The 15,479-nt window shown below is 30.6% G+C and overlaps 1 protein-coding gene across 1 annotated transcript in view; it reads right to left on the reverse strand.

Annotated features, from left to right (window-relative positions):
- Window positions 1–1,091: 1,091 nt before the first annotated feature.
- LOC111689388 (signal peptidase complex subunit 3) overlaps window positions 1,092–15,479 on the reverse strand; it is a 41,015-nt gene continuing 26,627 nt past the window's right edge. The window contains exon 3 of the mRNA XM_046953357.1: window positions 1,092–1,432. Coding sequence (XP_046809313.1) covers window positions 1,303–1,432 — 130 coding nt within the window. The 3' untranslated portion in view covers window positions 1,092–1,302. The remainder of the gene's footprint in view (window positions 1,433–15,479) is intronic.

Consider the following 15,479-nt stretch of genomic DNA (forward strand, 5'->3'; position numbering starts at 1 on the left):
GGTTGAATCATATACATTTGATACCATTGAATTTTCCTTCCTTGTCCAGATATGCTCAGGGTATGCTGTGGTAATTCTGTTCATATCAGAATTACCACAGTGTGTCCCTGTGAGTAAGAACAAGTCTACGGCTTGTTGATGATTGTATTTCGGTCTACCGGTTACGTCTCTAGGTGCTGTTGCCGAATCAACAGAGGCCATCCAATGGTCAAGAGATTAGATAGATCGAGTACTCCAGCAAAGTACTTGTGCATGGACCGGTCAGAACCAATGTACAAAAACTGCCACCGGCGTTCTTCATTGAAGAAAAAAAGGACGATGGTAGACCTTTCTCAAGTCTACCCAGTGGTTGAAAAAGACCACCGTGGGATAAGGTCGTCAAGACAGGTGCTCACGTTAAACTCTCGACATTCCTGTATTGCTGTTTCTGTGATTGACAGCCCTTGGTCGAATAATTCGGGCCATTCTAGTAGGTAGAACCGGTTGTCGGGTAATGTTCTAACTTATGGTCGCATTGTCTGGTGAGCGCCTTAAGAAAAGACAGTTATAGAAAGATACATAATAAAGCTTAAAGGTATACATAACTTGGTATCCATTACAAGCTGCCTTGGACATCATTTTGTAATGAAACCTTCGCGCGACAATCATACAAAAATTCTGTACGTAGCAGTACCTAACCAGGGTAATTCTCTTCGCGAAATGATATTACTAACTACGGATGATTGGTTTGTATCCGATAAACTGACAATTTATGTCGATAGTCATGTTGCTCTCAGACCATTGGCTTTTCAAACGGTATATTCGTGCCTGGTTGAAGATTGTAGAAACGGGACATTATGAGACTATGTGCCATTGAACAGGAGGAACTATCTAGATTAGATTCGAACTTTGATATAGATGATAGAAAAAATATGATAAAAGCCATTAGTCCATTTCTCAATCCGCTTTGTAGCGTCGTAGTTGTAATTTTGTTATTGTTGTTTTTGTTTCGAAAAGAAAAATATAATAAAAGAAATTATGACGATATAACGCCGATTGTAAATTGGAGAAGTGTTTCATTTTATGTTATAAATAAATACTCCTCGTGGGACTTTTATATCTGTGACACAAATAATTTATTTTTTAGTTGTTTTATTTGATGTAAGTTATACGTGTTGTTGCCTAATAGACTGTATTACACTTTAAAATACAATTGTTATGGAATATAAAAACACGAATTATAATTATATTGTAATACAGTCCAATAGACTGTATTACACTTTAAAATACAATTGTTATGGAATATAAAAACAGGAATTATAATTATATTAAGGCTGATGCATACTCTGCTGGAAATTTGAACTGATGAGAATCTAATGACATCACTGTAGGCAAAACTCCGGCATTTGGAATTATATTCCATGAAAGGTAAAGTGTTACATTTTTGTTGTTCCTTAAAATAAAAAAAAAATATTAGTGATGGATATTTAAAGTTAATAGAAGATATAATTATCTCCTTTAAACTTGTTTAAAAAGCATTAACATTTTTTATATTTAACTAGCTTTACCCTGTGTTATTTTCTACCCTACAAGCAGTATAAGTAAAAAAACTGAAAGATTTTAAAGGTTCTGACATGTTAACCAAACTCATATGTTTCATTAAAAATCAAACATTTTATTTAAAAAAAAAATAAATTAAAATATAAATATTGAGTTTAAGTGCAGAGAGGAGTATTTTATGCAAAATATACTATTCCAAGTGATATGTAAATACAACAGTTTATTTAGTTATTATTTATTTAAAAATTGATTTCGGGATTTTTATTATTTTTTCAAATAAGTTAAAGAGTTTCTTATCGTGCTTCCAACCCCAATTTTTAAATAAATTCACTGTAATGTATTGATGGTGGGGAAGCTAGTTCCTATGCGCATTTCGCCGGTTGCTTAAGCCAGCTCATCAGGAAACCTTTCCCAATATTTTAGGAAAACTAGAAATGTCTTATGAAAGAATTATTTTAAACTCAATACGAATTCAAAACGCATCTTTTACAAAACATTAAAGTTTTGACAAAACACCAACAATAACAGTGAGTTTATTTTTTCTTACATTCCTTTCTACACTTGGCTGGTTGTTTTCCAACTCTAAATGCAGTTGTAAGGAAAAAAATAAAAACAAAATAAACAACTTCTATTTTGTTGTTTTTTTAAAAAACAACAGAATAGGGTATTCAGTTTTAAATGCACGGGCACTTGCAAATTTAATTTAAAAATTGATTTCGGGATTTTTATTATTTTATTGAGTTTAAAATAATTCTTTCATAAGACATTTCTAGTTTTCCTAAAATATTGGGAAAGGTTTCCTGATGAGCTGGCTCAAGCAACCGGCGAAATGCGCATAGGAACTAGCTTCCCCACCATCAATACATTACAGTGAATTTATTTAAAAATTGGGGTTGAAAGCACGATAAGAAACTCATTAAATTATTTATTTATTTATTTAGCAGATATTGATTGTACCCATTTTGCATTAAAGGCATCATACATTTGTGGGTCACAAACAGAGTAGGAAGAGCGTTCAAATTGATTTATCTCTCGAGTGATATTAATTCGAGCGAAAAAAATTGTTTACTTTCTTGTGAATTTATCTTTTTTTCTCGTGACTTTTAAAAATAAATCTCGCGAGTGATATTTAAATTTAAAGAGCGGAAAATTAATTTCTCTCATGAAACGAGTACAAAAGATTTTTAATGAGTTTTATAATATTGTAATTCTTAAGAAAATGAAAATTAATTTTTTTATGTGTGAGTGTGTAAACATACATGTGCATTTATATATATGCGTGTGTAAACTTTAAAGAGTTATGTTTGCCTGTAGAGGTTCGTAAATTTTTAAAATGTGGTATATTTCCAGAAATTTTATTATGATTTTATGGCTTTTTACGATCTTTGTGCACGTGTGCAAATTAAAATTATCAATTGTTATTGTAATAGAAGTAAGAAATAGGACATAGTATGTGTCAATTAGGTTTTTGTATTAAAAACATTTGTTGATGCAATTTATTTTGTTTTTTTCATAAAAATTTACAGGTCAATAATATTTTGAATCTTTTTAATTTTGTAAAAGTAATAATATTGTATGTAAATAAAATTGCATTGACAAATTTTTAATATTAGTATTTTTTCTAATATAACATCATAATTGCATCATATATGTATGCAAGTTTTTGTTTTGCAAATAAACATTTTTATTTTTTAAAACATTTGTTTGTCGCCATAAACCCTTTTTCACATCACACACATCCATCTTTCACATACATATGTACGTACATCTTTCTTACTAAATTTATTTTTACCACCGCCATTAAACCGGTTTTCGTGCACACATTTTTTGTATGTGAGTTTTATTCAAATTCTATTCATTTTGATATCTCTTGTGAGAGAAATTAAAAAAACAATATATATAAATATTGCTCATGAAGTGAACATAAAAAATGAAAAAATAGATCTCGCGAGTTTAAAAATAAATCTCGTGAAACTGAGTTGTAAAACGAGAGAAATAAATAAAATTTTATTCACGAGTGCAAAAAATGGCTACTCTGGTCACAAATATTTAATTTAGCAGCTATTGTTTCCATCGTTGCACTGTAGTTCCAAATCAAAATCTAGGCGGATAAAATTGTCTGAATTTGAATAAATAAAGGGGTTTTCAAATGGACGTTTCATGAAAAAATCGCAATGTTTGTTTTATTATTTAAAATAATTAACATTTTTCAAAAACTATGCTACCATATGATAGGACATGTCCCAATATATTTTATTACTTGTTTTGTTTAAAAACATTTTTAGTGCTTAAATATATAAGCATTTTTTTACCACATAAAATTTATATTTCAAAACTTGGATTAATATTTTATTAAATGTAAATTCTATATTCATGATGCCAAGTCATTGAACTCTTCAAATACTGCAGCTACACATCAAAGTGCAAGAGAAAAACAATTACATTCAACTAGTACTATTAAAATTACTATTAAAAGTACTATTAACAATAAAGCCAAAAGTAAACAAAAAAGAAATAAACGAAAACATCAAAATAATAACAAAGCTGTTGCTAGTAGCTAATTGTATTAATTCTAATATAAGAGCTGCGTCATCCAATGTTAGCTTGCATATTGCTAAATTATATCGGGATACAACAACAGATGATATTATTTCTCATGTAAATAAAACCTTGTTCATAAATATCGAAGCCATGAAATGCTATCGTTTAACTAAGAGAGATGCTGATATAGAACAACTTCACTCAGTGAGTTTTTTACTTATCATTCCTTCTCAATTTCTACAACGAATCATAAGAGTATAAAACTGGCCAACATAAAAAAAATTCAACATAAAGCAAAAAACGATTCGTCGCCCACAACACCAACGAACGATTAAATAAAGATTCTGTTGTTCGCTCTTTTTCATCTTCTCCTTTAAACAATTTACAAAATTCCTATTGTTTAAAATTCCTAATAATATAAATTTTCTTCAATACACTATTTATTATAAAAATGTTAGTGGCAATAGATCGAAGACACACGAATTTATACTTTTTATATCGGCAAGGGATCAAATTAATAGTGCAGAATTTTTTGACAAATTATGATATTGTTTATCGTCATTAACGTTGTTCTACGATATCAGAGAAGGAAAGAGTTGGCGGCGTTTTAATAGCAGTGAGAGCAGAGATTAAGTAGGAGTTTATTTCTTTTAATTCAATTGAACAAATCTGTGTTAAATTAACATTTAAAAACAATTACACCATTTTCAGATGATCCTAAAAGCTATTTTGGTACCTATAGATATCATTTAGAAAATATTGAAATTCTTAATGAAAACCTAGATGTAAATCAATACATTTTAGTATTTGGTGATTTTAACTTACCAATTATTTATTGGAATTATTTATTGGAATGATTTAAATGATTGTGTTTTATTGCCTTATAATATTATAGATGAAATTGATGAATACTGGATTCTTTATGTCCAATGATTTTAAACAATTTAATAATTTTAAAATGATATCGATAGGACATTAGATATAATTTTTGCGAACGATTATATTAAAGCATCTTGCAATTTGGATGGTAATCTAATTTCACCTAATACTGTTCACCATAAAGCACTTGAGCTTCTAGCGGATCCTGATATAATATAGCGGATCCTGTTGCTAAATATAATTTTAATAAGGCTAATTTTATAGGCTTAAATTGTTATTTTAAAGCTGTCGACTGGTCTTCCTTATTAATTTTCGATGACCCATGTGACATTTATGCAATTTTTTGTACACATTTTAATACTGCCATTAATTTAAATGTACCTAAAATCAAACCTACATGTAATAACAAACTGCCTTGGTGTAACTCTAGACTGTGCTACTTAAGGAATATTAAAAATAAAGTCTTTTAAAAATTTAAAAAAAAACAGGTACTGATATTGATCGTAATCTTTTCTTTTTGGCCCGTAATGAATTTAATTTCTTTAGAAATTTTCTTTACAAACAATATATTTTCGAAATTGAAAATAAAATTAAGTCGGATCCTTCGGCCTTTTAGCATTTCATAAACTGCAGGAGTGATAACTGTAGTATTCCTAAACGTATGTTTTATGGTAATGCAGCATCCGATTAAAATGCTGAATCTTGCAATCTACTTTCAGACTTTTTTCAAAGCACATTCGCTAAGCCGTTTTCAAATATTTCAAATTTCCAGCCCGCGGTTAGCAATGCTGATCATATTAATATTACGATTTGTACTGATGATGTGGCTGCAGCTATTAATTCATTACGCAATGAAACCAAATGTGCTGTAGGTTCTTTTCCTTCAGTATTTTTTAAGTAATGCTCACTTTATATTTTAAATGCTATTACTATTCTCTTTAATGTATGTATTAAACATTGTATTTAGACTCTTGGAAAAATTGTTCTATTGTTCATATTTTTAAATCTGTGGACCGTAGCCAGGCCCATTGTTAAACAATGTCCTTTTGCAAAGATTCTTGATACAATAACCAAAGATAAACTTTTATATATCGTAGAAAATTCTATTTTCCGTCGTCAGCATAGTTTTATGCCTGGCAGATCTACTACAACTAATTTAGTTTTAGTTACTCGGGATATAGTAAGGGCTATAGAACGTGAATCTCAGTGCGATGTAATATATACAGATTTTGCAAGGGCATTTGATCCCATTAATCATAAATTATTATTAAATAAACTTTGTAATTTTGGCTTTTGTGAAAATATTATATTTTGTTTTTTTTCTACTTGACAGAAAATTAAATGTTACAATTGGAAATTATTCTTCACTCGTTTAATTGAAGCTTACGGTATTCCACAGTGAACACATATTGGTTCGTTACTTTTTATTATTTTATTAACGATTTACAGATAATTTTAAAATATTCCAAAGGTGTTGTTTTTTAAAATAAATTGTCCTTTTCTTGCCATATAATAACTTCTAAAGCGTATATTATGTTTGGCTTTATTAAAAGATGTTAGAGATTCATACAGCCTTAAATCATTATATATTTCGTTAGTTCGCAGCATTTTGAAATATTGTTCAATAGTTTGGAATCTATACCAATCTTGACAATCCAATCGTATTGAACGCATACACAAAATCTTTACTAAGACTGCATTTAAATTAAATTGGTCCGACGAATAGCCCTTTTATGATGTTAGGAAAAAATTATTAGTCCTGCAATCTTTAAATGATCGTATATCTTATTTATCACTAATGTTTGTATATAAAGCTTTATCTAATATAATAAATTGTTCTGAAATTAAAGACCATTTTACATTATATAGTCCATCTAGGGATTTGAGGACTATTCGCATCTTTGTGGAACATTTAAAAAAGCAAAACTTGTCTTGAAAAAAACACAAAATAATTGAAGTTTTCTGACATTTTTTAATATGAAAGTTGAATTAATTCGCAATTTTGTTATTTTGGAGTTTTTTTATTTTGGAAATGATTTTAAAATGTTTTTAATAAAACAGGTCTTATAAACAAGAAAATAGGTCTTATAAACAAGAAAAAACCCTAATAGAATAATAAGATAAAGTCAATTCTACAAAAACAACAAAAGTTGTATACTTATGTCAAAAAGTGTATATTTTGCATGGTTGCAACATATACATGCTCAAAATTTCTCTACATAAAACAAATATATATATTTCAACAAACAAATTTAAAATATTTTGTTTTCAATCGTTAAGGGCACTTCACACGATCGCTCTTTAGGTACATAAAGTCTAAAGAGAAAGTAAAATGAAATTCCATCCGTATAAAAAAAAGATAATAAAAGTCGTTGATTTATATTTTTTATGTTTACACGATAGGTATAAAAGAATAAAAAAGTAATATAAACACATTTGTTTTACTTTTTTCCATGTGTTAACATGAAAATACATCCCTGATATTATGCGACTTGCTTGTTTTTTTAATAATTTCAAAAAATGAAGAAAGCCATAGGACTGTCAAATTTTTCATCCGTATTTTATCTCAATGTGTGTATGTTTAAAAATTTCCGTTAAACGGTGAAAAACTTCGTTAATATTATTAATTATTTACGTAAAAATCTAAAAATACCAATCATCTCGTAAACAAATATTTTTTTATTTATATAATGGCATAATTGAATTTTTTTCTATTAAATATTAAGATATTACACAATATTGTTTTATATTTTATATTAACATAGTGTAGATAACGTGATTAACTAAAAAAAATCTTTCCGGGTCACTTTATATAAAGAAACGCATATGAAGTATTTACCCGTCTGGCAGCAGCTGATTTTAACGTTATGGTTTAATTTTGAAATCTATTAAATGTTAAAAAATTAAACAATATTGCTTTATTATGCACTATGTAGATAAAAAGATTAACTAAAAAAAGTCTGTTCCGGAACGCTTTGTATAATAAAACACATATGAGATATTTACCCGTCCGGCGGCTGCTACATAATGGCCAAATATTGAAAATAACTCCGCTGGAGTAGAATTATCCATTCGCAACAAATATACATTCCTAATATAATTTTTTTATGAATATGTACTTTTTAGGTTTATTTTTCACAAAACAAAAAATAAGTTTTACCAAACTTCAGGCACTCATTTAAATTTTGCAAATTAATCTGGAACATAATTTTTCATTTGAAACAAACATTTTTCAATTTAGAATATATTTTCTTCACAAATTTTAATATCTTTATCTTTATTTTTTAATAAAAGAAAATTTTACAAACATTTTTATTGAAATGAATTCGCCATACTTATGGTTTTTGACATCTACATAAACCAAATGCAAAAAACAAAGTACATGTAAAATGTTGTTGTTGCAGAACTCCCACCATCTTATATGAATTCGCCTTGATCCCATCCGTAATCTCAAGGCGAATTCATATAAGGTGGTGTTAATCAATCAGCTGATATTTTTTTTCTTAATTCGCCTGGTTTTCCTAGTTGTCAAAGTTTGTTAATGTTTACATTTTTATATTTAACAAGTAAGAGTGCTATATTCGGCTGTGCCGAATCTTATATACCCTTCACCATAGTGTATTTTAAACATCTTTTATAAATTTTAAATTTTTTCCCGACTACATTATTATTACATCAAAAGCTAAACAAAAAGAACAACAACAACGCTAATCGAAATAAAACACAAAATACACAAGGCATCTAAACCAACAGACATCTAAACATACATAACGAAAAACACAGAAAAACAAAAATAACAACGCAATGACGCCAACAGCATCCAAACCAATGGTGCCCAAGCCCTATGCGCTTGGTACTCTTTTGTTTTTGTAAATGCGCTTAGCTATAGACAGTGTGTTTTCTATACACTTATATGCGCTTAATACTAGCAATACGTTGTTGTTGTTCTTAACAGTATACAAGCAAGAGTAAAACAACAACACTTTCGTATTCATTGCTGGTAAACATTGACGAGACGTAGATTTTGTTTTTGTTTATCGTAAAAAAATTGTTTTAAAAAGCACTTGGAAAAAATTTGTGTTAGTTTTAAATTTCAAACTTACATTATTCGCATAAAAATTATTGTACAATAACTCACAATCTACTCTCATATAATTGAAAACGTTTTAAATACTTTTTTTCTATTATTAAAAAATATATTTCATATATTTGCAAAACAAAAGGGAAAATTATTTTATTTTAACAAAAAATGCAAATCATATTTTTTGCTGTGTATTTTAGTAGAAAATACACAGCTGAATAAAACCAAATACATCTACACACACACGTGTACATCTTTTTCTATATACAGTGTTGTTTTGCTTTTATAAAAATTTTTTGATGAAATTTTCAGAGGTTGTCTCGGATTTTTGCTCATATCTCCGTTATTTACCGACCGATTTTGCTGATTTTAAATAGCGGTCTTCTCGAAAGCATGTCTAATAGAATTATTGAAGATTCGGATCTCGCCGATATCTGGGGTCATCTAAAAACTGATTTCAACAGACAGACAGACAGACGGACATGGCTTAATCGACTCCGCTATCTATAAGGATCCAGAATATATACACTTTATAGGGCCAAAAATTATATTATAGAAATTACAAACGGAATGACAAACTTATATATACCCTTCTCACGAAGGTGAAGGGTATAAAAATGTCCGTTAATATTCGTTAAAATTTTGAATTATTTATGTAAAAAATCTGAAAATACCAAGCATCTCGCAAACAAATATCATTTTAATTAAATAATGGCATAATTGGTATGTATACAAATATGTTATTTAAAAAAATATTTTTTCTGTTAAATGTTAACATCCCAACAGAAAATTTATAGCTTACTACATTGATATTGTGTTGCTTATTTTGTATTCGAAAGAGCTTACAAACACTCTGGCTTACTATACACAGGGTATGACCCCTTAAAAATGACACACTAACTGATATACTTGGTTTGCGATATTGTGTGTAGATTATACTTTTTTATAATATACTTGTGTGTGGAAAAGTAGCTATTCCTACATTCTCACTAATATACCTAGTAAGTAAAATTGTATCTACAGCACCATCCTAGCTGGAACACAAGTGTATCAAAAAGTATCTACAACAACTTTTAGTTAAAATACATGTGTATTAAGAAGTATCTAAATATGTATGTTTTTTTTAAATGCTACCTAAATACATGTATCTACAAATGCATTCATAAGTATAAAGCCATTCCAATCATCACTCGATCATGATCCTAATTTTGCTTAAAATTTATCTAAACATTGAAAAAATTTTGATCCAAACAATATTTTTCGATAAATGAAAAATTTTTTGTTGATTAAATTACAGCACACTTGATTTTTTTTATATTTTAATTTTCTGTTCTCATATACAATGTTAATCACATGTATATTAAGATGTAATGCAAAAAAATGTATTAAAAACTTAAACTTCATATCCAAATTTATATACAAGTAAATCAAATTATAAGTAACACAAAGTAAATCTCACAACATTGATTACAATTCCAAGTACTCTGAAAATTTTCTGTGGGGATATTACACAATATTGTTTTATATTTTATACTAAAATTGTGTAGAATTGTGTGATTAACTAAACAAAATTTCTTTCGGAACACTTAATATTAAGAAACTCATATGAAATATTTTCCTGGCTGGCGGCAGCTGACTTCTACGTTATGGCTTAATTTTGAAATCTTTTAAATGTTAACAAATTAAACAATATTGTTTTATATATACACTATGTAGATAATGAGATTAACTAAATAAAGTCTGTTCCGGAACGCTTTCTATATAAAACCCCATATGAGTTATTTACCCGTCCGGCGGCTACTACATTATGGCCAAATATTGAAAATTACTCAGCCGGAGTATAATTTTCCATTCGCAACAAATATTTATTCATTCGTAATATAATATTTTCATGAATATGTACTTTTTATGTTTATTTTTCACAAAGAATTAAGCATTACTTAAGGCACTTACTTAAATTTTGCAAATTAAGCTGCCGGAATAGAATTTTTCGTTTGAAACAAACATTATTCAATTCAGAATATATTTTCCTCACAAATTGTAATATATTTATCTTTATTTTTTTTTTTGGTTTATTGTTTGATTTGGCTAAGACAGAAAAGTCTTATATGCCAGGACTGGTTAGATCGTCATGATCTTATTCATAATTTTTAATTAATGTTCTTATGTTGTTGATGTTGAAAGACAGCAGATAAGTGTATGATGTGGTGGTGGATGATTGTATGATGTTGTGTTGCACAGTTGTAAAAATTGGGAGTGAAGATAGAGATACATTTTATAGATACACGAATGTGATATATGCAGGGATGTGATGGAGTGCTATCAACTACTGGTAGGAAACCTTGCCAGATGCTGATTGTCTGTGAATTACAGTGACATTTTAGACATATCGATGAATTTGACGAGCTCTGTGTAGACGTCATATCTTTTAGATTTCAGAAGGTCATGGATGTTGCTGAACTCTGCGAAAAAGTTGAATTGAGATCTAAGGATGTTATGTTTGATGCAATGGAAGATTAAATGGTTATCGGTTTCCTGTGTGTTGCAAGTTTCACACAGATCTTATGATTCTACTCCAATCCGTTTGAGATAGGTCTTATTATACGAAGAGTTAGTAAGAAGTCTGTTTATAATTTTTATGTGACGAGGAGCTAGGTTTAGATTTAAGTGCCAATAAGATTTCGGTAAGTCCGGAAAAAGGTAGAGGAAGGATGGATCTTTTTGGAGGGCGATGTCTTTGTACTCATCGTTCCATTGCGACCAAAGTTGATTATAGGCAGAACTGCAGGCATCCTTAAAGGAGAGTTGAGCACTGATTTCCTGACCTGCAATTGCAGCAAGTTTAGCGGATTTGTCGGCTAGTTCATTGAAAGAGAGGCCAACATGGGCTGGTGTCCAAATTACATAAATTTTTTGTGTTTGTGCAACTTCAATTTGACGGATTATGTTTGCTACCAGAAAGTTATATGAGGTATTTTTCTCAAGAAGGAGACAGGCATTTTTGCTATCAGTGAATATGACAGCGTTTGTGAAACCATTTTCCGATATTATCTCTATCGCCTTTTCAAGGGCGTAAAGTTCACCTGTTAGGGAAGAAACGCTGTTAGGGATTCGAAAAAGGAAATTTTCCCCACTGGAAATATTACATACTGCACAGCCTGTCGAATCGGGATTAATGGAAGCGTCAGTTGCAAGGATGGCATATTCTTTGTTTTTATAGTGTTGATATTTTTCATAGAATACAGCTTTAATTACTTCGGTAGGTGTTGAATACTTGGATTGGGGAAGAAGGTTTAGGATAATGCTGAGCTTGTGTCGGTGCCAGTGTTGTCAAAGATTTGTTTGAATTTTTGGTAAATCGATCCTAAGCTGGATTTTGATGTTGGGTAATTAGCAATTTGATCATATAGAGTTCTGTTAAAAAACTTAAGATTTAACAGTTCCTTAAAGGCAAGATATTCCGACCTCTGTTTAGGGGGTATAACTAGCCCAAGTGCATATATTTTAAAGACATTGGTAGATGAATTGAGACCTAGGCATCTTCTTAACATGTGGTTCTGAAATGTCATAATTTTCGTATTAATGTATTTTGGAGCATGAGACATTGATGCCCGAGCATATTCGATTTTTGAGAATCGATATGGCGATATCTGGTTTTAAGCCACCCTTAATTGGCGTAAGCATTTTAACTGCTCTGGTAGCTGAGTGTGTCTCCGAAATTGCATTTTCGAAGTGATCCTTCATTGTTAGGCTGTTTTTGATATGTCTCCCAAGAAATTTAAGGCAGTTGACATTTACTATCCGGCTGTTATCCAGGGTAAGGTCAATTTTCCGATGGGCGCCTTTGGCAACATACATTGCGACCGTTTTTCCAGTGTTCAGTTGAAGGTTAAGATCATTAGCAGATGAATTAAATTGTGTGATTTTATGTTGTAGATTGTTCACAGCAGTGCTGAAATCTTTATGAATAGAGACAATCACGAAGTCATCCGCAAACTGAAATAAGTGAGTCATTTCATCAGCAAAGTCATGCAGTTGGGCTGTGTAAATATTGAAAAGAAGAGGACTTAGGCAGCTACCCTGGGGTAGTCCGTTAAAGATGTCCACCTGACTATTACCCAGTACAAGTCTGCGATGTCTGAGAAATTCAGTTACCCAGAGTATCCAGTTTTCTCCTCGACAGATGTTGAAAACCTGTTTTTTAGCATCAGATTAATGATCTTGAGAAAGACCGAAATTAGGGCAATCGGGCGATAGCTTGTTATAAGTTCAGGATCCTTATATAGGAACAATTCGTATTGACCTCCAACTGTCACGAATAATCGTTAGTCTCCAGTGTTCATTAATGGCTGTTAAAAGAGCATATGTTGACTGGGGGGGTAGTTTCCTAATCATTGAGTAAGTGACGCCATCAATCCCAGCAGCTGTTTCCATAGTCTTTCCCTTAAGGATGTGTGATAGTTCCTGAAGCGAAAAAAGTTTGTCGTGATTATCTATGGTGATTGTAGAATGGGGGCTAAATGAGTTATTAGGGAGGTGGTCCCGAATATATTCCAAAAAGTTGAGGTTGTTGTCCTGATTCCATTTTGATGCGAAGTTTTGAGAGCCAGAATTTTTGCAAGCTCTAACAAATTTGTAGAATTGTTTGCTGTTTGATATATTGTTAAGTTCTGCTGTTTTGGAATCAAAGGCAGTTCTCTTAGCACGAGTTACCTCCTTTTGGAAATTTTTAATAGCTTGGCTTAAGGTGTTGGCGTTTTCAGAATTTTTCCTGAGGTTAAATGATTTCTGAGCTGCTGTTTTCAATCTATACCATTTTTCCACATCCTTGTTCCACCAGCCCTTAGGAGTCCTACGAGCGTTGTTTTTGGATTGATTTATAATCGTTTTTGTAGTTGATTCAATAAAGTCAAAGTTAGGTAGGAAGACCGTACGACTAAATTCACTAAGGATCTTTTTCTTGGACAAAAAGTTTGTTGCAAGCTGAGAGATTTCCTCTATGATGATATGTACCGGCAAGTGGTGACTTCCACCTATCGTAGACTGAACGACATACCAGTTGGTGGATATATGTGAATTTGTATAGGTGAGATCAAGGACAGACCCACGACATAGAGGGTCAGTCAATGAATTGTTCTTAAGTTGTTTAGATCCTCCGATTTTCACAGACCCCTCGAGAGGTCGCTTCGAACCACTTGGAAGTGGACCTTCCTCCTCCTATAATGATCGTGGTTACTACACTTGTGTCTTGCACTTTGGAAAAACAAGTCAGGCACACTTCATCAAAAGAAAACAGACAGAAATTAAGAATGATTTTCCCTGTTATTTAGAGTCTCTATCTCTTAAAAAGAAAATTCGATCAATTTATATTTCACAGTTTCGTTCTTTGTAATTTCCATACACCGATTTATTTTTTATAATATTTTTTCCAAGTCTTTATCTTTTAAAAGAACCGTTATTTGTGTCTATGGCATGTAGAAGAAACAACAACACCATAAATAAACTAGAAAAAGACGCGCTGCGATCAAAACACAACCTATCCCAACAAGAGAAATTTCAGTAATTGCTTTATTTTTTTATATAATATAAACATTTTAAAAAAATTTTTCATCAAATGAATTCGCCATACTTATGGTTTTTGATATTTACGAAAACCAAAAGCAAAAACAAAATACATGGGAAATGTTGTTGCAGAACTGCCACCACCTTATCTGAATTCGCCTTGCCGAAATCTTCTACACAATATTTTGACAGATCATATTACTTGGGTGCTCTTGTGAAGCCGGCTTTAACGAGCGACAATAAAGTAAACGCAAACACACTTACGCTCATACATGCATAAGGGATGAAGTTCACAACACGCGTTGAGGCGGCACGCTTTTCAAACTTATCGCGCTTTATAAGCTGCAAGTAACACACCACGCGTCATTTTGATCTTTTAACACTATTACTGTTAAAAAAAAAAATTAAGTTTTTTTTTAAATTTTTATGTCAATGTTGGTGACACGGCAGACGCGTTACAAACTACAGTGTGTAACTTGTTAAATGAATACACTATTCCAACTTTTTTTGTCAGAACCCTATAACGCGTACAAGGCGTGGGTACACTTCCACCTTAAGTTTTTTCTCATAAGCCAGTTGAAAAAAAACAGTAACAGTTAGATTTTTTTATTATAGAAATGACAATCGGATTGACAAACTTATATATACAGTGTCTCTCATAAGTATTCGAATTTAGGTATAATATGAAAAGAAACCAATTTTAATAACATATTTTGTATGCAAAATTAATAAATAAATTTGTTTAATTCACTAGACAGTCCTTAGCTTTGATATTACGCTTTTTAAAACATTAAAAATTCACATTTACTTAAATTAATTTAGCTTTATTTAAAAAAGTCCATAAAATTACCTCACAAAAGTATTCGAATTTTTTCTG

Source organism: Lucilia cuprina, chromosome 5 (genome assembly GCF_022045245.1).
Source record: "Lucilia cuprina isolate Lc7/37 chromosome 5, ASM2204524v1, whole genome shotgun sequence".
NCBI lineage: Eukaryota > Metazoa > Arthropoda > Insecta > Diptera > Calliphoridae > Lucilia > Lucilia cuprina.